Source organism: Malus domestica, chromosome 01 (genome assembly GCF_042453785.1).
Source record: "Malus domestica chromosome 01, GDT2T_hap1".
NCBI lineage: Eukaryota > Viridiplantae > Streptophyta > Magnoliopsida > Rosales > Rosaceae > Malus > Malus domestica.
This window is the reverse complement of record NC_091661.1, coordinates 18,125,328-18,149,546: the sequence shown is the minus strand read 5'-3', so window position 1 is coordinate 18,149,546 and position 24,219 is coordinate 18,125,328. Positions and strand designations below refer to the sequence as shown.

General features: G+C 37.1%; 2 protein-coding genes and 1 long non-coding RNA gene across 3 annotated transcripts; all 3 read right to left on the bottom strand.

Moving 5' to 3' along the window:
- Nucleotides 1-2,658: 2,658 nt before the first annotated feature.
- On the bottom strand, nucleotides 2,659-5,077 carry LOC139198268 (putative phosphatidylinositol 4-phosphate 5-kinase 11). Its single transcript, XM_070826749.1, has 5 exons — nucleotides 5,010-5,077; nucleotides 4,677-4,796; nucleotides 4,244-4,341; nucleotides 3,819-3,939; nucleotides 2,659-3,170 (listed from the first exon to the last, which is right to left on the bottom strand). The coding sequence occupies exons 1-5, from the start codon at nucleotides 5,075-5,077 to the stop codon at nucleotides 2,864-2,866; spliced, it is 714 nt and encodes a 237-aa protein (XP_070682850.1). The 3' UTR covers nucleotides 2,659-2,863.
- An 85-nt stretch (nucleotides 5,078-5,162) lies between these two features.
- LOC139195862 (uncharacterized) lies at nucleotides 5,163-8,023 on the bottom strand. Its single transcript, XR_011580933.1, has 4 exons — nucleotides 7,787-8,023; nucleotides 6,073-6,587; nucleotides 5,684-5,794; nucleotides 5,163-5,344 (listed from the first exon to the last, which is right to left on the bottom strand). It is a non-coding gene; the product is annotated as an uncharacterized lncRNA (long non-coding RNA).
- A 7,374-nt stretch (nucleotides 8,024-15,397) lies between these two features.
- Nucleotides 15,398-18,506, bottom strand: LOC103426547 (F-box/kelch-repeat protein At3g61590-like). Its single transcript, XM_070818020.1, has 2 exons — nucleotides 17,985-18,506; nucleotides 15,398-16,829 (listed from the first exon to the last, which is right to left on the bottom strand). Exon 2 carries the CDS (start codon nucleotides 16,800-16,802, stop codon nucleotides 15,585-15,587), a length of 1,218 nt encoding a protein of 405 aa, XP_070674121.1. The 5' UTR covers nucleotides 16,803-16,829; nucleotides 17,985-18,506; the 3' UTR covers nucleotides 15,398-15,584.
- Between the last annotated feature and the right edge of the window lie 5,713 nt (nucleotides 18,507-24,219).

Sequence of the window (24,219 nt, the reverse complement as noted above, 5' to 3'; positions counted from 1 at the left end):
AGGTTTTATAGAATGAATTTCGACATTCTAGAAGTGCATTTTGTAATAGTTAACATGTACAAAGAATTGAGCGTGATGCATATTACTGAAACTAAAATGTCATTGTATTATATAGTGCGCTCAACCCATCATAAATTAAAAATTATCTCCCATAAACATCATATTCTTTATCTTGTGGACAGTTGTGGAGCAAGATCAAAGCCTACAATGATATTGTTTGTCCATTTTTCAAACTTTACACTCACATGAGGAGATAGCGGAAGATCTTGACCCTTCAAAGAGAGAAATGACAAGATATTCACATGATGAAATTGGCCTTTTCTGCTTTCATGCGCCCTACATCTATAAATACAAATATTAATCATAGCTTTCTACATATCTGATCTGATTTACCATACGAATCTCTATCTTTCTAATCGCAAAATTACTCATATGATATAGAAAAAGATTCATACGATACAGATATACTTTTCTCGAAGACTAGTAGAAGCTGCAGAAGTTTGATATTTAACCAACCAACCCCATTAAGGACAATTTAGAGTCAGGAATGGAATCCTAGGCCAAGGAAGGTGGACAAGGACTGTCTGCCCTCCCACTTCCTTTGCCCTTCCGTGCCCTCCTGTTTTGTATGGTCACGGTTAAGTCACGTCAACATTTTATATTACTATTCATTTTTGTCTTATTATTTTTATAAAAAAAATAATATAAAATATTAATGTGACTTAACCTAATCATACAAAATAGAAGGGTAGGGAAAGTGGGAGGGCAGACAATCCTTGTCCAAGGAAGGTCACCTGTTTGTTGTCTTAAGCCAATTTAATCAGTATGTTCAATTAGTCACTTGAGAAGCATGATTGTCCACACATGTCAATCTGGAGCTTTCTGACAGAGACGAACCACAGCTGAAGCCGAAACACCAGGACCACTGGACCAGTCAGTCAGAAGAAGGAAGGCCCAAAATTGTGGTCCTTGCCCTATCATGCAACAGCCTATTGCCATAGGCTGTTGCGTCTTTATTCCTCTGTTGTCTTGTCTATGTGCTTTTTGTCTGCAGGCAACAAGTGTGTCATCTCCCATATGTGGTTTGGTTCTGATTTTTGGATTTCTTTTTCCTACCTTTTCTTTTCCTCTACTCGAATCTTTGCTTGTTGAATGGAAATTCGAGGTTTAGAGTCAATTCAATTGTCAGATAACCATACTTTATCTAAAAGATTGATGTTTTAACGGTTAAGTAAGGGTGAACGCGATCGAATTTGAATATGTTTGACACTTAAAATTACAATAGAACCAACTAATTAGAATTCTAACTAAATTCGTTGGGATGAAAACGACCCAAAGCAAATCACTTTTTCTAAATCTAAATCCTTAGTGTCATTTTTTAAAACTATTTATCTTTCTAATAATCAAAATCAAATTAAATTGCTCATTATTATTGGCATTGTTCGACTTAATGCGCACCCTTGCTACTGAGCCAACTACCATATTAAATCTACCGCATCTCCTTTTCATCAAGAGCTTTCATACCAACTGAACTCCACAACAGGACCACAAAAAATAACGATTGGACCACTTGTGTGGTTTGGTATTGTTCTAGACAGGACGTGGTCCAAAGGGGGGGCTTTGCTTTTGATGAACTTATACAAAATCCCATTTTCTGGTTTTGTTACCAACATGGGCAATGATTAAGCCTCAAACGGTAGAGTAACATGGGAATTTCATTCCTGTTTTTCGTATCCTGCACCTTGACATAGTACTTCTCATACTTTTTGGGTGCTTCCAAGATTGGATATTTGGATTTACTGTGATTTTGAGGATACCAATTGGAGCTTGGCCAATTGTTCGGCCTGGCATTGTATAGGCATTATTGGGAAACTGGGCCTGGTATAACAGTTCATCATGTACGTTCTCAGATAGAAACCAGTTCGTTTCGAATAATTCAATATGTTAGAGTCCGTCTAACATCTTTACTCATAAACGTTTTTGCTGAAAACACTTTATTTGAAGCATGTTAAAATGCTTTCCAAAAGGTACACAAGTGTTTTTACAACCCAAAAAGCACTTATAATTTTTCTTCTCATGCTCTGAAATTGGTTACAGCAAGAATCGGCTATTCAGAACAACTTGTGCACGCAATGGGATGCACTTACCTCTTAGCAACTATCTTCATTTTTTTATCTTTATAAACATTACCATTGCTTCACTAATTCGCAATCCTAGTAATGCAGTAATCTATATTTTCTACAACATGCACGAATTGCGACTTTCGGGTTCTGAGATATCTGACATGAGCAATAGTGTTCTTGGTGTTGATCAGAAGCATCTCCTCTTCACTAGGCTGTCTAAAATGATCAACGTAGCGCATTCTTCGACTAAATTTTGTGGCTGAGTCCCTGTCGGAAACTTATTTAGAGTTATGTTAAACTTAAGATGCTCATGACATCCCTAATGGTGTCAAGAACAGAAACCCTTCATTGTTACACTGCATATTTAGAGCTCGATTGGTGCTGACGAAGTAAGAAACGAAGGTAAAGGTGAACGATTTTTCATTTTGAAGGGGATTCGAGGAAATCAGTTATAAGGTGTTGATAACGTAGGTTAGAAGGAATGAGTCTTCTTCATGAGTGACATGTTCTACCTTCACATATTAATCCAATCTAATCCTAGCTAAGCCTTTAGAGATTGTCACGTTTGAGTTACTGCCCCAAAAATAGACCATCTTCATTAATCGAAAGCATGGCTCAATGCGACCTGAGCAGGCCTTACATGAATCTCTCCTAGTTTTTCATTTCTTGTTTTGTTCAAGCCTAACAGTAACATGAATCTGTATTTAAAGGTCAGATTTTGAAGGAGCAGAAGGAACCTGCTAGTTGTGATCAAAGTCATCCGACTCTTCGGGCAGAAATACTTCGCTCAGAAACTCTTGAAAGCGAGAAGAATAGGCTTTGGGGTTCACAGTATTGATGGACTTAGAGTCATATTTGATTGCCTTGAAAGCATGCTCAATGCGTTTCTTCATATTGTAATTCTGACAAAAGTCTATTATTCCAAAGAATAAAAGAACATTGAAGCATTCATGTGATCTGCTGGACCTATATGATTTACTCTCCATTCCATTATTGAAGGCTCGGACAGCGCGTGCTGGCAGTCTGTCGCCAAATTTAAAACCAGGCCTGCAGCAGAAGAATAATGATCAAGAGTCGAAGAATAATGATCAACAGATACGATTTGGAAATAAAATATGGTTGAGAGTTTGTTAGGTTTTGTTCGTTAAACTTTTACCTCAATTGTAAAGGCACTTTCATTTACATTACTACTTACTACAGTCAGGGTTTAAGCCTTGACAGATTAGTAACAAAGTGGTACAGCGGTTCGTCCTGAATGCCAAATCAATTGGAACTTACTACAGATTTTCAAGAATGACAAGATTTGAATTGGGAAGTCTCATGCCATCTGCCTTTGCTTTCTTCCGCATCCAAGACAAACCGCTCGGATACTAGTTTGTCAAGGCTTAGCCAATATTAGGTGGAATATAAACGATGCAACAACAACAAAGCCTTTTCCCACTAAGTGGATTAGGAAATGACTGGAATTATCTCTCCAGCAGAGCTTCAATGATGGCAATAATTCTTCGACGAGTCAGTTGACATAATAGTTGTGACCCTAGCAAACTTCCAACCATGTTTATGCCAAACCGAACCTACCACAGTTCTATGCTAACAGGGCCGTTTTGATCCTATATTTAAACCCAAACAGAACCAACCTAAACCTTTTTATCTTCAAGTCCAGATATCAATGTGGAAATACATACAATATAGTACCTGTCAATTAGATCGCAGATATCGGCAAGAGTTAACTCTGATGAGGTTTCATCATCTTCAGAAGCATCATCTATTTGCTTTTTGGCATCAAAACTTCTGGAATTTCTTTTATCAATTGAACCTGCCAAGGGATAGGTGGATCCTTTATATTACAGAATTAAAGACTTGAGAATCAGGACAAACACATTTTCTGAACACCTGAATGGATCTTACTTAATAAGCGTAACAGTTCGTTTATATGTTCAATTGATGAAAGAAAATAAGCAATTCTAACACTACATTTGACACAACGACAATAACGGGAAAATTTTGGACTAGTTTTCTGCAGAAATATTTGTGTATGTTGTATTCTCATAAGAATTTCCTCATCTGCATCTGATGAAACGCACACTAAGTGAGAGAAAACGATTAATGAGGAGAACCACCTTCCCGTGAACGTGAAGTATCTATGCGCATACCAAGCAATAAACTATAATCCATGATGCCCTCGGCCTCCAAAAACTCGCAGTCATACTTGATTTGTCTATAACACAAAAACGAAGGCAAAAGGTGTTAACAAGGCAAAACGAGGGATTCATATGCTAGAAGCAAACATATCCATGCATCCTTGTAATAATTTGTATTCTGAGATTCAAGCGTAACAGGATAAGCTATACAATCAAATCTGTGTGTAAGATACCCGCCGAAATCCATATAATGAATAATTAGGAGTTTGTAATTACTAATAAACAGAATTATGTGATAGAATGCATTTCCTAATTAATAGTTTGTGAATGCACACTCCAAACTAGTGTCATTCTCCTTTTTGTCCCCATAGAAATTACCTTGGCTAGAAAACAATATCAGTTTGTGGTCTACCTGCCAAATAACAATATTATGGGCTCAAATTTTCGTCTAGAAACGCGATACAAATCAAATAATTGGTAGAGCAGCTGCAATGCATAGCAGAGAAGTAAAGTTTCATGATTCTCAAGATCTCTAGACATCCAATAAGTAAAAGTAGTGAAAAACAAGAGTTTGTTTTTTATCGCACCGATGGCAACATTCCCTCAACAATTAAACACAACTACAACTGCTCATTCAGAACATCTCCAGACAGCCTAGGAGTGATGTGTTATAAGAAAATAGGATATGACATTCGAGTTTGAGATCAAAGCTTCTTCTAATTTAAGTAATGACGTATTCAAGTACCCAGTGCACAAGGCTCCCGCTTTACGCAGGGTCTGGGAGAAGTGAATGTCGGCTAGCCTTACCCCCATTTATGACATTCGAGTTATGCATAAAAGTTTGCTTATGCGCTGATGCGCTGAGAAATGACAATTAGACAAAGGTACTTACGCTAAGAGCCGAGCATGGACTAATGGATCCAGGTAAAAGCAAAAATCAAAATCCAGATCCTTAAGTATGGCCGTGTCGTGGACGTGTGATCTGTTGCGGGCTCTACCAACTGAAGAGCCCTTGAGATCATAGCACTTATATAAGCAAAGTTCTGACGGCATTACACTTGCGCAAACTGCAAAGTAAACCTGCTCATTGCAAACAATGTAACTATTGATTAGAAGGAGCTTGAATATGTCAAATCCTAATTAAAGGAGATTTGGTAGGATAAAATTTGTTCATCTACGTTAGCTCTTTGCATATAAAAGTGCCATGACACCATCCTCCATGACGTAGCATTATGGAAGCCAAAAGATGACGCAGTTTCCACATCATCTATGCTGATATTTGTAGTACTATATATGTAGCTCTCATTTCACATATATATGTATATTATGTGTAAAGTATATGCTCACTATCTCTACCCAATATATTGCATTTAATCTAATTAAGTAAACTTTAATTCTGCGTTACTGAGAAGATCGTACCTTGATACCTCCCGGTGGCCTGATAACATGAAGTCCATAGAGTCTTTTAAAAAGTGAGGCCCCGTACTTCTTAACATGGCGGTAATAGTTTGGAAGCATTTCTAGGTACACCTACCAGGAAAGGTAAACATAGTAAATGCCTAGACTGCTGACAAACAGATATATATAGAAGCAAAGGAAATTCCTTTGTTCCATTAACTTTGCATCAAAACTTCCAAATTTATACAGAAATCTTTAGAAACACAAAATCCTTCGACAGAAAGTAAAAACACGAAGAAGAATTGTTTCGCAATAAGTGTATATAATCAGATTTGTATATGTGGCTCGTAAATTTGCTAGTAACCTTTCATCCCTTAATGGCACATGACACTAGAGGTTTATTTGATTACCTGCTTTTCTGATTTCCGCAGAGTTTTAATCACTAATCGTTTGTCACCAGGCAATATATACACCCTACCGTAGCGTCCTGGTAAAGAAACCTCCCTTAGAGTGTCATCTCCACGTACTGTAAGCAGGTAGTCATCATAACTAATTATACTGTCAAGCTCCAGCAAACGTCTGCAAACAATCTATTCATTACATATTTTGCAAAGTCTTAAAAAGATAGCAACAACACAGACATGTGTATACATACTATAGACATATATGCGCACACGCCAAATCACTTGCAATAAGATGAACAAAGAAACTTGACACGAGAAGATCTAACTTGAAAAATAACACACAATTGAAAGAACATTAAAAAGAAACCTGAAAACTGCGGGACTGTAATCCTTCCATTCAAAGTCATTTGTGAAGTAAGCTCCATGTATCGAGTCCTGCCTGGTATACTTAATACGGTTTGTTTTAGTAGCTTTGAAGTCATCTGGTGAAAGCTCTTCTTGCAGAAGCTCCATGTATCGCCCTGCGGACTAGTTCTTATTGGATCAGCATTTCTAAGTAGACAATGTTACACTTTGAGTTTGTTAGCCTCATATATTAGCATCACATGTTACAACAAAGATGTAATCAGAATTGATTATTATATCCGTCAGCCATACTTGAATTTCTAACTCATTTTCGCAAAGCATAGACACAACGGCGCACAATAGTTCGTATTCACAGTTCAGCAAGAGAATATTTATGACACAAATGATCTTGTATTGTCGACAACTTACAAAGTCATGAAACATATACACGACGCATGACCATAAACAATTAACATAAGATGAGAACTATCATCTGTTTTTCTGTTTCGTCCACAAAGACTAATCAACAGCCTAGCCTTTCATTCAAAGTTTCAGTCAAAAATTTAATTAGCTGCGAACTTGTACACTACTTATCATATAATGATTTATATCCCCATTGAAAAGAGCAGTATCACAAGATTGTCAAACGAACCACCCGTATTTTCTTTTCATTTTGATCATTTTTAACTGAAACCAAAAAGATTACATATGTTTGTACCATACTTAGGACCTCCGTATTTAGACCTCGTATAAATACTTGGGAGACTCAAGTGTAATTATGTAATAAATGAAGGGGCAAATATGTAATAAGTGAAGAACTCTTATTCTATAAAAGGGCTTCCTCACCCTCACAAACCTAAAGCTCTCATCCTCACAAACAGAGAGCTCTCTCAAACTCTATCTTTCTCTGAGAAGCTCTCTCTCCCTCACAATCCTCTCACAAACAGATAAATACAATATCAGTGTGGACGTAGCCCAAACATTGGGGTGAACCACGATACATCTTGTGTTCTTTACTTTCTTGCAGATTCACGGTCGGATTTACGTTGTTCCAAGACCTCTTCGGTTTTGTGCATCAACAACGTAAATAATCAAGACTCGTTCAATGAACCAAAAAAAATATATATAAATAAAGTACAAAATTGATGCAAATTTGCAAATTGAATCTTCCTGTATCTGACATTTACTAAACAAAGAGCTACAAAATCTACCAACCAAAAGTGAAAAAGCCTAGAAAAACATGACTCCAAACAAACCCAGCAGTTATTACCCAAACATTAAAACCCAAAGGCAACCTTTGCCTTCAGTATCCCTGACAAATCACCAACCCCAAACAAAACCTACCAAAAACAACACTGTTTGGGCAAAGATTTACCTTTGTCAGAAACCCTGTTTCGAAATCCAAGAATTTCCAGAGAAGAAAAGGTTCTCGTTTTTTTTCAGGTCCAACTTTTGAGCTTGTGCTGTCGTCGTCTCCGTCATCAGTTTTAAAACTCGGGTTTTAGTTATGACAGAGAGGCTAGGAGGAGGATTGCCCATCGGACTCATTGATTCACTGCACTTTTACGCGCCAAGGAAAGATCGAACTACCGATATAGCCGTTTTTGGAATGCGTTCGCGTCTGGTACAAGACGTACCCTTCCCCCCCCCCCCCCAACAAAACTTCCTAACGGTCCATTTTCATTTGACTGTTATGCCCTCACTTGTTGTTACAAACGATATTAATATGAGAAATTTTATTTGAACTCAACTTTTTTATCTATACACTCAATTAACAAATTTTTCCCACTAAATTTTTAAATTTGCCCTTAAATAAATAAGAATCAGAAAAGAAGTATTGAAATATTTATCTCTACACCCAATAACCTAAACTCACATCACCACTACATTAATGCTCTTGTTTTCTATCTCTTTGGATCTAACTAATCGGAAAATAAAAAGAAGCCGGGTGGAGGGATCTCTTTCCCACTTTTCATGAGAATAATAGTATTAATTTACTTTTTGTAAATCAATATATGAAGAAAAAAGTGCGTATGCATATGGTACGGAGGGGATCGCTAAACCCTAAGGTTTCTTATGTTCTTGGTCCAAAGTTCTTATGGTGATTGAAAGAAAGAATGACTTTTGTATAAGAAAAGAGGATCTTTTATTATATCTTTTCTTAATGAGAAAGAAAATACAACTCAGTTTATATACATTTGTCTAATTAGGCTTAGTAACTAATTATACTTAATTTAATCTCTTAACATAGAGATTAGTTACAAGACTGTAAAACCAAAAAATACAGCTGTAAAATCTATTAACTATATGATATCTCTTTACACCCCCTCAAGCTAATCGGTGGAGCACCCAGAGAAAGCTTGGATCGGAGAAAATGAAACCGGGACTTAGGCAGAGACTTGGTATGGATGTCAGCAATCTGAAGCTCAGTGTTGACATACAAAACTGTGATAAGATCTGCAAGAACAAGCTCCCGGATATAGTGATAATCAATCTCAATATGTTTCGTACGAGCATGAAACACAGGATTAGAAGCTAAAGAAATAGCAGACACATTATCACACCATAAGGTAGGAGGGTGAGAGAGAGGAAAAGTAAGATCTTTGAAGATCTTACAAATCCATGTGATTTCAGCAGCAGTAAGAGCAAGAGAGCGGTATTCAGCCTCAGTTGAAGATCGAGCAACCGTTGGCTGCTTTTTAGCACTCCAACTGATGAGATTTGAACCCAAGTAAACACAATAACCGGATGTTGAACGTCTATCAAAAACACAGCCAGCCCAATCAGCATCCGAGAAAGCAGTAAGGTGCAGAGAACCTTTTTTAAACCAGATACCGTGATCAACAGTACTCTTGAGAAACCGTAGAATACGTTTGACTGCTTGGAAGTGAGTATCTCGGGGGCAATGAAGGAATTGACACACTTGGTTGACAGCAAAAGAAATATCTGGCCGGGTCCAGGTGAGATATTGGAGAGCACCAACGATGGACCTGTACTCCTTGGGGTCAGACAACAGAGTGCCGAGATGATCTAATTTGGTAGTGCCAAGTGGAGTGGCACAAGGTTTACAGCCCTCCATTTTAGTCTTAAGAAGCAGATCCATAGCATATTTGCCTTGGGACAAGAAAATGCCTTCAGATGAGCGATGAACTTCAAGTCCAAGGAAATAGTGGAGAGGCCCGAGATCTTTAACAGGGAACATGGAACTGAGCTTGTGAATGAAAGCTTGACAAGAAGAAGTATGGGGGCCGGTGACAATGATATCATCCACATAAACTAATACAATCACAAGATGAGGAGAGGTATTCACAAACAGCGAACAATCGGATTGGGAATTGATAAAACCAAGGGAAAGCAGTGCATGACCAAGTTTGTCATACCAGGCCCGAGGGGCTTGTTTTAAGCCATAAAGAGACTTGTGGAGCTTGCACACAGAGGAAGGTTGAGAAGCATCAACAAAACCAGGAGGTTGTTGCATAAACACCTCCTCTTTCAGTAATCCATGCAAAAAGGCATTGCTAATATCAAGCTGATTTAGGAACCAATCATGTTGAACAGCAAGAGTCAATAAGATGCGAATAGTCACGGGTTTAGCAACAGGACTGAAGGTCTCTTTGAAGTCAATGCCCTCTTGTTGGTGAAACCCTTTGGCAACAAGACGGGCCTTGTATCGATCAACAGTGCCATCGGATTTGCGCTTAATGCGAAATACCCATTTACAACCAACAATGTTTTGATGAGGAGAAGAGGGGACAAGAGACCAAGTACCGGTGCTTTGAAGAGCTTGAAATTCTTCTAACATAGCTTGATTCCAGTGAGCATGTTTGGATGCTTGCAGATAAGTAGTAGGCACAAAGTTTTCCATAGCAATTGGATGTTTGGTTGCTGAGAGTGCTTTAGGTTTAAAAATACCTGCTTTAGATCGGGTAATCATAGGATGAGAGTTGGTAGGAATATGAGGTTGAGGTGAAGAGGAAGAACGAGATGGCAAATGTAAAGATGAAGGTGGAGGAGAAGGTTGAGAGGAAGACGGCATAGAGGAAACAGGGAATGAAGAAGGGACTGGTGACGCTGTAGATGATGCTGGAGCATGGGAAGAAATGGGAAATGGAAGAGTGAAGGGTGGAGAAGGAGAATCCGAACCTTGTGGCATTGAAGAAGGCTGAATATGTTGTGCATCATGAAAAGGAAAGTGTCCTTCATTAAACAACACATGTCTTGATATATAAATGCGCTGAGTTTGAATATCTAAGCACCGATACCCCTTATGCTGAAGACTGTAACCAAGAAAAACACAATGAGTGCTTTTGCCATCCAGTTTAGAAGAAGTATACGGTTTAAGCCAAGGATAGCAGCTGCAGCCAAAGACCTTTAATCTTGAATAATCAGGAGATTTACGAAATAGAAGTTCCCAGGGAGATCTGTCCAGTTGAGAGATTGGTAGTCGGTTGATGAGATACAGGGCAGTGGAAAAAGCTTCAACCCAGAACTGATGGGGAACGCGAGAAGAAGCCAAGAGAGTCCGTGCAGTCTCTGTGAGATGCCGGTGCTTTCGTTCGACACATCCATTCTGTTCCGGTGTATGAGGGCAGCTATACTGATGAAAAATACCATAGCGAGATAGAAATGAATTGAACTGCGAGCTAGTAAATTCACCCCCTGAATCGGATCTCAAGACTTTGATTGTATTGCCAGTCATATTTTCAACATAAGCTTTGAAGGAGACAAAAAGAGAGAACACCTCAGATTTATATTTCATGGGAAACAACCAGGTATATTTTGTAAACTCATCCACAATTAACAAGTAGAACTTGTAGCCACTGACAGAAGAGATGGGAGATGGACCCCAAACATCACAATGGAGCAATTCTAAACTAGTAGAAACAGAACTGGTGCTAGAAGAAAAAGACAACTTGTGATTCTTGCCTATAGCACAATCGGTGCAAAAGAAAGATACAAGTTTGTCACCACTGGGAGCAAGACTATGCTTATGTAATATTCTCCGAAACATAGCAGAAGATGGATGACCAAGTCTTTTATGCCATGTTTGCAACGATGCTTTGGTACTGAAGAGCGCAGAATGAGGAGCAGAAACATTGGAGAGACCTTGAAAGGGATAGAAACCTTCTTTAACTGGACCGCGAAAAAGCGTCCTCCCCGAAGAACGATCCTTGATTTCAGAGCCATCAGAATCAAGGGTCAAAGAACAATAGTTATCTTTCAAGAATTGATAAGCAGAGAGCAAATTAAATTTCATCAGTGGAACATGAAGAATGTTACTCAATCTGAAATTAGCAAGGGGTGTTGAAACTGTAGAATTACCAGTGTGATGGATTGCCATACCTTGTCCATCACCAATATACACTTTGTCTTCGCCAGAGTACGGATGTGGAGATTGGATAGCAGAAATGTCATTAGTGATATGAGAGGTGGCACCCGAGTCCATCAACCAAGGAGTAGGAGACTGTTTAGAACCAGTGTGAGCACACATAGCAGCTAACTTTGCAGGAGGAATTCGGCCAGCAAAAGCAGGGTTCATTCTCTCATAGCAATCCAGAGCTTCGTGATCAAAGGAGTTGCAAATTTGACAAGAAGTGCGGCCACCAAAACTGTTGCGATTACCACCAGAAGTATTGCGATTGACATAGTTGTTCCTGTAATTGCCATGAGGACCTCCAGAATTGGAAAAATGACCACGAGAAGCATTGAAATTCTTAGCATTACCACGGCGTTGGAAAGAACCGCGACCACGATTATTGTTGGAGAACTTTGGTGGAGGATTGGAGAATGACTGATGAGCCGCATAGGCTTGAGGAAAATTGTAGAACTGTGGTGTAGGAAGAAGTGGAGGTTGAGACTGCGTAGCAAAAGCTTGAAAAGGCTCAGAAGCAGAAGAATTGACACCTTTTTTCTTGCGAAGCATAAAGACCTCCTTGTTGAGCAGCAATCCATGAAGTTCATCTAATGTTGTGGTCGAAAGGCGGAGCATGATAGAGTCAATGAAAGACTCATACTCATCAGGCAATCCATTGAGAGTAACAGCAATCAAATCATGGTCAGATACAGGAGCTCCAGCAGCCATTAACGAATCAGCAAGGCCTTTAATCTTCTGCAAATAATCAGAAATAGAGAGATCGCCCTTGTGAACAGAGTGAAGGCGAGAACGAAGTTGATGGATATGAGCGGCAGAGACTCCACCAAATCGATGCTCAAGATTCAGCCATAGATCTCGAGCCGATGTGACACCAACGGTGAATGGAATTATATCTTCAGAAAGCGTAGAATTCAACCAGATCAAGATATTCTGATCTTTTTCATACCAAATCTCGAACGCCGGATTCGGAATATTGTGACCAGATGCATCAAGAACATAAGACGGCGGGCAAACTTCAGAGCCATCAACAATGCCCGTCAGTTTGTATCGTCGGAAAATCGGAGCAAATAGAGCTTTCCAGACGAGGTAATTATCACGCTTGAGCTTTGTAGGAACCATGCAGCTAATATTCTGAACAGTTATGGAAGAAATTGACGAGATCGAAGAAGAATTAGAGAAATTAGGGTTCATCGATGCAAAATTGGGGAAAGAATTTGCAGGATGAGAAGGAACAAAATCAGGTTGTATAGGAGAAGAAGTCGAAGATGCCATGACTGAAGCGCAAAGAACGAAGAAGATTAAGAAGCGGAGGTGGTGGCGGTGGCGGTGGCGGTGGCCGAAAAACTGAGATCGAAGGATCGAGAAGCGGTAAAGCAGAAAGGCGGTGATACCATATAAGAAAAGAGGATCTTTTATTATATCTTTTCTTAATGAGAAAGAAAATACAACTCAGTTTATATACATTTGTCTAATTAGGCTTAGTAACTAATTATACTTAATTTAATCTCTTAACATAGAGATTAGTTACAAGACTGTAAAACCAAAAAATACAGCTGTAAAATCTATTAACTATATGATATCTCTTTATTTTGCAGCTTAAGTTTGCTTTAAGCCTCACATTGGGACTCCTTCACTCTTAATTTGTTGATTTAAGTGTTGATGGGGTTTAGGTTGGATTCGTCAGAAATAACGGAGGCGTGCAATGGTGGCGATGGGGTTTATTGGGTGTAGGGATCCAATTTAGACTTAAATTTTATTTATTTTTATTTGTTTAAGGACAAATTCGGAAGTTTAATCGAGAGAAAATATTAGTTGGGTGTAGAGAGAAAAACTTTGGGTCCAAATAAAATTTCCCTATTAATATTTGAAGCTATACTAATGGAAAGGGGAAAAAAGAGGTTATACCCGAAACGCAGTGAATTAATTAAAAAGACCATATCCACCAAAGCAATTCGACAAAAATAGAACTTCATCTAAATGACTTTGTGTTTAGATTCTTCTCTTACACTAGCCTCCAAGCAAAGACATTGCCAACCTTTTAGATAGACTACAAGGGAAACGGAGAGCATCTTTATCCATGGATCCTTTACTCGTACTTATTCAATTAGAAGTATTGATCTAATAAAAAAAATTATGTTTCGTAATCTCATAATTCAAATTTTCAAATTTTAATTGATTTTTGGATACAAATCACGAGAATGTATATTCTTCCTTGATTTTTTCATTGAATACAATTATAAACTTCTATGGATGCATGTTCTTAGAATAGCCATGTAACTGCAAATTGCTTGCATGTCAAGTAATTAAGAGTATACATCTCTGCATTCCAAATTCTGTATTTGATTTTTTCTTTTATCAATATTGGTTGTATCATAAAATCTGACGAGACGTTTTGTTTTAATTATTAAAAAAGAAAAAAGAAAGTTTTTTGTCATCGCCTGAATGGAGCATTAGATATTTTTACAAAAAGTAGACAAGAAAATAAGTAGTTAACCTAATTGGTGCCACCCAAGCCATGGCATATTGGCTTATTGATTGTAATGATCTCATTGGATGTTTTTAATCCTAATTTAGTCAACTTGCCCCCACTTCTATTTGAACAAATCAATATCATTAACATAAAGTGAATAATTTTAAACATATAAAATTGTAATATCCAAAAAAATTTTGAACTTGAGTGAAGGCAATTATAGAGACATACAAAACATACAGCTATGGAGATGTCGATCCATTTAGAAATTTTTTATTTTTCAATAGCAATATTCCGCTAAACTGCAAAGAAATAATTCAAACTTAAGTACATAAAGAATACGATACCGGTTTCCAAATCATAACATTAAGATTCGTTGAAAACCCAAGGCATTTCAATAAAAAAATCCTTTTCTTTAAAATATTTGGTAGTGGCACAAGTCTTCGGGCCACAGGGAAAAAAAGCAGCATGGATTCATAAAACACAATCTTCCATAGTCACATGTCCACCAAGCAAAATCTACCTCTATTAAAATTAGAATTTTAAAACCAGAGTGTCGATCTTCGTCACTTCTCAACCAACCCACACAAGGCAAACACAAGCTTCCCTGTTAATCTCCACTTTTTAAGTGCCTAATCAGATTCTCAATTATTTTTACGTTGAAAACAAGTGAATTTGCAAAAAGATAAAACAAGAGGAAATCTGCTGAAACATGGAAGCTTCTGTTATTGGCTCATTGCCAGAAATTGACCAATTTCCTTGGCTAGGAAAACATCTTCAAAACCATGGGCGTGATTGAAACTTGAAAGGGACACTAGAAATCAATGTGCCCCCCTCACATATGTAGGGAAATTCCGTCATATCTACAAACACGTATGATATATAAATAATGTCTAAACCATCTACGGATCAAATTTTTGTTGACCTACCGGTTCAGACAATGTTTATCTGTCATACGCAGACAATCTCAAAAATATCCCCCTCTAAATCTCTCTCTCACGTCACGTAATATGAGATAAAAAGCGTAGATATAATCCCCAATTGTATGATGGAATTCCCCACACAAGAGACCCAAATCTAAAAGGTTTATAAATTACATGTCAGGAATTCATAAGATTGAATTTACTAGAGACAAATTCCAATTGAAAGAATAATATAGCCATAACCATGAATAAGCAGCTTTTTATCTGCGGGTACATTATATGTATACAACTTTTAGAACACACATGTGCTAACTGGAAACTAATGGGAAAAGAAAACGAGGGTGAAACACAGGAAATTCAGACAAATTGGTGTAATGCCACCACCACATCCTATCAATCCACACAATCAAGGAGAAATTTCGAGCCTCGGTTCGAAACAAAAACCAGTAAAGAGCTGAAGTGGGAACCTCTTTGTTACAGGGCACTTCTGGGACCATCTCCAATGCCTCAGGTTCATGTCAAATACAAGAAGAGCAGGAGATCCGTAGCTCTGAATGTATATGAGATCATCTGTGCCGCTGCTGGCGAAAACATCATCAAACTCCCCAAACCCTTGGAAGAACTTGTGAGGCATTCGTGCAATCTCTTGCCACTCTTTCCCCTTTAGAAGCCAGATACCAATCCCCTTAATTATGTCAGGCCGATCTTGTTTACCAATCCCTCCCACCATAACCAACCTCTCTTTCAAGTTCATCAGACGGCCACATGTAAGAGAGCAAGGTACAGGAATTATACTGCGTATCAACAACCCATGGGTAGAACAAGCAGATAAATTATATGTGATTAGGCCATGACGATTGTCTGGTGACCCACCCCCAGTTGAGTAAATCAAGAAGTACAAAACCCCGTCACAGATTACACTCTCATCTCCACCTCTCCATCCTGTCAGAACCTCTGTCAAAGAGGTCACCCACATCATTGTTTCTGAATCATAAATATGAATGGACACATCCCATTGGAAAAAATTTCCAGCAACTTGCTTAGATTTCACAATTGAGATAGTATAACCATGTGACTTCCTGTTAACGGAAACTGCTGGTGCACTGTAATCAGAAAATCTCAAGCCAGGGGGCTCCTGAAGCTTCCTGCATGTTTTGGTAATAGGGTTGCAGACATATAACTCAGTTCTACTTTCATTGTCCATAAAGCAAACCAAACCGCATGATGACGCAATTAACCAATTGGATGTCTCAATACAGGGGAGCTCAATACCATACCACTTTCTGAGGATAGGATCATATGCATAACCAGTTGGATCATTAGAACTTGTAAACATAAAATACCAAGGTTTTTGAGATAGCACGTTCGAAAAGTTCCACAGAAACCTTCTTGAACTAAGAATTTCATGCCACCTTTTGCACACACTACGTGCTCTGAAAATGCTTGCAACTGGTAGATACGCTAATATCCGTTCCAACAGGTCATCAGGAAGTATCAAATCCACTGAAACTGCATTAGCTTCTCTATTTCCTTCATCACTGAGCTCCGAGAATGCATCATACTCTGTAGTCCCTCTTGCCATGTTATCAAAGGGATGGCTAAACCACGATGTTTCTCCCTCCATGATCAAAAGGAGTAAAGTGAAAGGAACCTGGACACAATTATAATACAAAAAAATCTCATCTAGAAAATATAATACACCAAATTATGTTAAATGAGAATCTCTTGCATTACTGTTAGACTACTCAAGTTAGCGATCGCAAGATTAGCATCAGTAACAATATTGGTTATGAAACCTGTGGTCTAAACCAATACAAAGTCGGAGACTGAGACCAATTCAAAATTGAGGAATCAAAGATGGCATATCAACTCCAGATGTCAGCTATATTAACTCTCTCATCTAATTGTGACTGACTGATTCAAGACACTATAATCAGCAGACAATACTGCTCTCCCTACCTTTATTAATTACAAATTATATAATCACATAAGGGGAACGAAACATGATTCCGACTAATTAAAAGGCTACACATAAGCAGAAATTTATTCACCTTCCAAGATTTTTATTCGTTATTCCCACAGCAAAGATTCATTATCCAGAATCCAAATCAATATTCATTCTATAAGAAATGCCATGGTAAACCTTCAAACACTCCATTTGAAAGGTAAAACAAAGGAAAGGACAGTAGATGCAGCCAGAAAGTACAGACGGTCTTGGTAATTGAATACCCGAAATTCGAAAAGAAACTCCCATATCTTCAAAATTACAGACATGACAGAGAATGCAGCATAACATCATTAAATCTTGCAAATGTCAGAAATTTTATCTCATGCCAAAACAGAAAAATCAGTTACACAACCAATCAACCACATATAAGATCGCATGCAATGATGCAAAGAAGAATATCAAACCGAAATGCATACCCAGTGAAGAAATCAGAAAATCAACACTTTTCAGCAGCATAGTTTACAACCCACATCCAAAGCAAAAGCAACAAAATAAAAAAGGGAATTTTTTAATCAGATTTCAAAGCAAAAACTTGTGTTTTTTTTCAAAGAAATCAAACCCTAGGAGAGATTTGTGACTTGCAATTTGTTTTATAATGTTAGATGAAGAGCTATTAGTCCATGGATACCAATCAATCAAAACATCACAATATCGCCACAAAACCAGATAACAATACATCAACAAACTATATTTCCACCTGACATCAATGGCACAAAAATAAAAAAAATAAAAAAAAACCACAAAAACAAAAGCAGAGAAAAACTAATTTCCTGCAACAAAATCTAACAAAGCACGCACCTTTTATTCGAATCCCGCCTCCTCCACCGCCACCGGCCAAATGGGTTCCCTCAGATTTGTTCAGAGATTCAATATATGACAGCTGCGAAAAACAAACGAGCCGAACAAAATTTGACCTTTCACCGACCAACCCTCCTTAAACGAAGCAAAAGGTAAAAAAAGCACAAGATTTCCTTCAAATGGTAGAAAACCATGAAATGGGTAGCTCTAGATTCGGCTGGTGAAACATGTTTGCTCGTCAGCTGGTGAGCAAAAACCCAAATGCAAAAGAAGGAGATTTTAAAGGGAGAAAAGAGAGAGAAGAGAGAAGTGACTTCCGTTTCTTTTTCGATGCAACAAAAACGACAGGCAGGTAGTGAAGTGAGAAAACGTTTGCTTCTTCCTACAGTCTCTCTCTTCCTCTCTGTTTATGTGTGAGAGAGTGGGGAAGAGAGAGGGGGACGAGAGATGGGAGGCGCGTGAGAGTTGAGCTATGTTTTTGTGCATACAACACATGGTGAGTCTGAAATTATGGGGTTTTGTGGTTTGTATTTAAGCATTTGATAAATTTTAACGAGAGAGGAATAAGGCGACTTTTGCCAAAAAAATAAAAAACCCACCGAAAAGGAATAGTATAATGCTCTCTTACTCATCACTCCTTATTTTTCTTCCGGTAATGCTAACGTGATCAAATTTTTAAATTTTATTTTATAAATTAAATGATATGAATGTTAATAAGTGAATTATTAAATTTTAATTAACGTGTTTATTTTTTATTGATGACACATTATTTGGTTCGTAAAATTAATTTAAATTTTTGGTCTCTTTAGTATTATTTTTTTCCTTCACTTTTTTTCTTCTTTTCACCCCTTGTTTCTATCTATTTCTTCTTCATAATTTGTTATTACAATTTGCACCCTCATTTTTCCTAATCATTTAGTTCTTTTTTCCTTTTTATTCCTTATTATATCGAATTTAAATTCTTTGCTTGATAAACATTTCATTTTAATTTATATTGTAGTGCTATTTTATTGAGGAAAAAGAGAGGGAGAGGGCCAGTGTCAAGGACAGAGAGAAGATAAAATTTTATACATAATATACTAGGATTTACATAATTACACTCCTAATGAATTTAGGACTGCAACATAACTTACATTTTTTAGTTTTCAAAATATAACTTTCAATTTTTAGTTTTTAGTTTTCATTTTGTTTGAAACTAAAAAGTAAAATAAATTACCAAACATATTTTTCATTTTCAGAAAGAAAAAAAAAACTAAAAATTTAAATGATTATCAAACGGGTCACTAAAACTAAAAATTAAAAAATAAATGCTTTAAAAACCCTAAAATATAAAACACAAAGTTAAATCACTTGAATTGCAAACTTTGTACTTCTTTGGGTATCAATTTTTCTCTCTTTAAAATTGGTATATACTTTACCAACCATAGCAAGGCAGTCCATGATACCAAACCACATGGCTAAGCTAATTCTTTTCTTGCTTCCATTTTCTTTGAAACATGAAAAGGAGGTAATGGGGTAAGACCCTTTTGGTTGGTTGGAGGCACGTTGGCCCATCTTTACCTAATCAGAATATCATGTTTCACGCTTTATAACTCGCCTCAAATTTATTTTTATGTTTTTTACAAGAAACATCAATTTTTCATTAATAACGATAACAATAACAGTTACAAAGGTTGTCACACGAGATAATTTTTAATGACCAAATACTTGATCTGGAGGTAATTCGCACAAACAAACAACGATGATAATCCCTACTTGGTTACCAGAAGGCAGAAGCGCACACACAATAGCACTAACACCCAACCAACAGTTAAATATGATTTTGAACCAAAGAATAAAAACTAGCTCTACATCTTAAAACTAAAAACTCAAGTTCGAGTGCTCCTTCTTTAATTGTCAACTTCAAACCAACAGTTAGATCATAATTTAAATAAATTAAAATGTAAAAACCAAGTAACCTATATCTTAAAACTAAGGACTCAAATTCGAATTCTTCTCTTCCATGAAAAAAGATCTGAGGGTACCATTGTGTAGATTGATCTATATTAAATCAACCCGCATTACCTCCAACTTAAAATTTGCATAAAGTTTTTTCAAGGCGGCCAAAATTGTTTCTATAGCTTTTCAACAAAATAATTTCAAATCCAAAGTTGCGAAGATCTATATGTTTTTTGTGTGAACAAGAAGAGAAGATTCTTTGCCGTAGCCATAACAATATCCAGGCCACTAATTGCTCAACGGTGCAATACGTCATTATTCATGCATGCTAAGCAATCATGTAGCAAAAGCTCTAGAATCAGTCTAAAATCCAAAAGCTTCCTCTACCAAGGCTAAAGTGCCTTGGCAATGCACAAGGCCCACACCTCGAGCTGCAGCTCGAGGATGAGATGGCATTAGCATGACGCCACCCTTATTATTATTATTATTATTTTGTTAAGCACGTCTTTTACGATCTAATCTGGTACAATAGGATGACACATGAAGCCTATTAATGCAGAATACAAGCTTAACGTCTTCAAGCCACATGGGGCAATCTGGTCCTTTCATTCCCAACGACTACTTCAATCCAACGTGGTGAGCCGTTGTATAAGCAATGCATTTTAAAACTTGCTCTTAGAGGCTTAAGTGAGTATCGCCATGAACTAAAACAATATAATCCTTACTTAGGTCAAGTCAACAGCAGAAATGCATACAATAAAGTAATTGAGGTAAAGCTAAGGATTCCCAATTGTGTCCCTTCGGGGACATCAGGAAAAAAAAAAAAAAGAATCCCAATTGCAAAAGGGGAATGACAAAGATGATGTAAAGTGATCTATTGAAAAAGTAGAGGAGAAATTTTTATAGTTTCTAGCAAGTGCCATTAAACTCCCAAAAAATTGGTAACAATCAAATCTTAGGCATATATTTGTCACACACACTACTTTTATTACCTGACAAATAGGGAAGAAACTGCTGGACGAAAAATAGTTCAAATTTGCTGCACTCAAAATTCTCTGTGGTTTCTCTGTGACCTATTTATTTGAGCGACATATGTTTTTATGATTTAAATGATTGATCAAGTATCAACAAATGAAATAAGTCACAGATTGACCAAAAAAAAGAGTCATAAAAGGCCATATAAAATTTTGAGTGCAGAAAATTTAAACTCAAGGAAAAAAAAAGGGGGGGGGGGGAGAATAGAACATGCTCTAGTGGAGTAGGATATACCATCCCAAACCATTATAAATATATAATGGGAATATTTTTAGTGCAGTTGCTACATAATACCAACAAAAAAAAATTTGTTCAACTTAAGTATTTATATAAGCAGCTGCACTAAAAAATGTGTAGTGCGTGGAGCCTCATCAGTTGATGGATCAACTTTTCTTCAGAATAGACGGGCTATAAATAAATGAAAGCAAATGAAAATGGTTCGATGGGGCAAACCAAGGATCAAAGGTATATGGAGTACATGGTTTATTTATTTATTTTTCAAAACTGAAAAAAAAGCTGGCATAAAAGATCATCTGCCAGAGTCCTCTTCTAAGATCTTTATTTTGAAGGACCTGTGAGGACCAAACGCATATTAGCCACATGATTATATTAGTTTAGATTCAAATGCTAAAATTATTTGACAAGTTGAAGAAGCCTTTCGATCTAAACTAGTATAATATTGTGGCTAATATGCATTTGGTACCCACAGATCTTCAAACGATGATCTTAAGAGAATAGGACTATCATCTCCCAATTTTTAAACCATACATATTAAAATTTACTCTGAACACAATTTTTTTAGGAATTACAAAATCAAATACAAGTGTGATTATCCACTGGCATCACAGTTTGTTTTTTCTTTGCCTAATCAGGAGAATTTAAACAAATTTTAGTGGGTTCACCACTACAAACCAACCTCTTTATGGTAAAAATTATCACTTTTGCACATTAAGTCATGCTTCACTTGTAATAGTTTATGGACAAACTTTTTACAAAACAAATATTACTTTTATATATATATATATATATATATATATATATATATGTGTGTCTTGTTATGTGTTGGTTTGTCAAGCAAAACGGACCACATACATTTTAAACTTGCAGACATATGGTTATATAATCGTTTATTTTCGCGTCAAGCTTAATTATTTGGACCATTCATCTAAACATGTTTAGTTAACAAGGCCAGAGATTAGTTTTCATGCATTCCTATTTTCGGGTTATAACTACATGCAAGATCGTTTGTAGGATGAGAGTCGACTAGCGTTATTTTACAGTAGGCGAATGCAACATAAAAGAGGAAATGTTTCACGATACTCACTCTCTCATCGGTCCAGAATTTTAAGGCAAATCCTTGATCATGAGGTCTTAATAAGGGATTATGTTGAGATGATACTTAAAATTATAGAGTTGACTTAATTAGTCCTATAGAAACATTCCAACTGAGCGTGGCCTTTACAGACCCAATATGCATGATGGAAAAAGGCAAAATGTAAAGGGAAGATAATGGAGTAAGTAATCAAAGGAAAAGCAGAAGGGACAGCACATGGTTGAATTGCCAAAAGTGAATTATTACAAACTTATGGGTCGTGCAAATATGGCGATGGCAATGAGTGGAGGTTATAGATTTTTGTGAAACCGAAGTATTATACAAGTGCTTTGTATACTCATAGTCTCGTACAACACTGTGGGTGGGAAAATGCATGTGGAAAACGTGCTTGTGTTTTGGCATAGACAATTTGAGTTCAAATCTTCTGCATGTATTTTGTGTGTGATCTTTATATGGTCTCTATTTTGGATTGACACATAATAACAAACTTAAATTTCATTTATCTTATTGTTATGAATTTAACACGCGTCAATCAATGATAGAAGCTATAGAAAATTCACACAGAAAATAAGCAGGAGATTTGACCTCGATGGGTTTTTTTTTGCTTGACTAGATGTACTTCTAATCCTTATAGGTCATTTTCAATTGGTGGTTGCAATCTGAGGGGTCTTGCAAATCCATCAATGGGGTTTTAGACTTCTATGAACAATTACCATTTGCTAAGGACATAATAACGATTAATTTTGTAGAAAACTTTATTTTAATCCTTAAAAAAGATGAGTTTTAGATTATAACCATATGTAAGATTAAAATCTAATTTTAGTCCCTAGCACATTTAATCATATCATTTATTAGTTGTATTTTGATGTTTTATTTTATCCTTTTATTTTTATTTTAATGTATTAATTACATTTAAATTTAATTTTTATTTCATTCATCATAATATATTTTAATGTCTACATTTAGGCAACTAATTTTTTTATAATATATATTCCGATAACAATTTTGTATGTTCTTTATTTAGGTACATTAATACATTTGAATATTTTGGTATATCCATCGGTACAAACATGTAGTTACATTGATTCAACATAATGCATTTCGGTCAATATAATGTATTTCGTTACGTACACTTTGGTACACACATTTGAGTATCGACTTTTAGATACATTAATTCAATTATTATATTTCGGTAAATACATTTTGGTATTGATATTTAGGTACATACATTTTCAGTATTGACATTTAGGTACATACTGTAACATCCCACATCGCCCAGGGGAGTGATCCTTAAATGTATATTCTCATCCTTACCTAGCACGAGGCCTTTTGGGAGCTCACTGGCTTTGGGTTCCGTAGGAACTCCGAAGTTAAGCGAGAAGGAGGCCAGAGCACTGCCAGGATGGGTGACCCACTGGGAAGTTGCTCGTGAGTTCCTAAAAACAAAATCGTGAGGGAATGGTAAGCCTAAAGCGGACAATATCGTGATACGGTGGTGGAGGGGGCCCAGGATGTGGTCCCCCCGGGCTGGGATGTGACAAATGGTATCAGAGCCAATCCCTGGCCGGAAGTGTGCCGACGTGGACGTCGGGCCCCTAAGGGGTTGGATTGTAACATCCCACATCGCCCAAGGGAGTGATCCTAAAATGTATATTCTCATTCCTACCTAGCACGAGGCATTTTGGGAGCTCACTGGCTTCGGATTCCGTAGGAACTCCGAAGTTAAGCGAGAAGGAGGCCAGAGCACTCCCAGGATGGGTGATCCACTAGGAAGTTGCTCGTGAGTTCCTAAAAACAAAACCGTGAGAGAATGGTAAGCTCAAAATGGACAATATTGTGCTACGGTGGTGGACCGGGCCCGGAAAGTGGTCCCCCCGGGTTAAGATGTGACACATACATTTCGGTATTGACATTTAGGTACATTAATTC

What these genes read in the sequence shown, in the direction of transcription:
- LOC103426547 (XM_070818020.1), bottom strand. Translation starts at nt 16,802, where the DNA reads ATGGAGGGAGAAACATCGTGGTTTAGCCATCCCTTTGATAACATGGCA.
- LOC139198268 (XM_070826749.1), bottom strand. Translation starts at nt 5,077, where the DNA reads ATGGGGGTAAGGCTAGCCGACATTCACTTCTCCCAGACCCTGCGTAAA. An exon ending in GCGGGAGCCTTGTGCACTGG is followed by an intron (nt 4,797 to 5,009) that starts GTACTTGAATAC and finishes TTGGATGTCTAG; the next exon opens with AGATCTTGAGAATCATGAAA. An exon ending in ATAATATTGTTATTTGGCAG is followed by an intron (nt 4,342 to 4,676) that starts GTAGACCACAAA and finishes TTTGTGTTATAG; the next exon opens with ACAAATCAAGTATGACTGCG.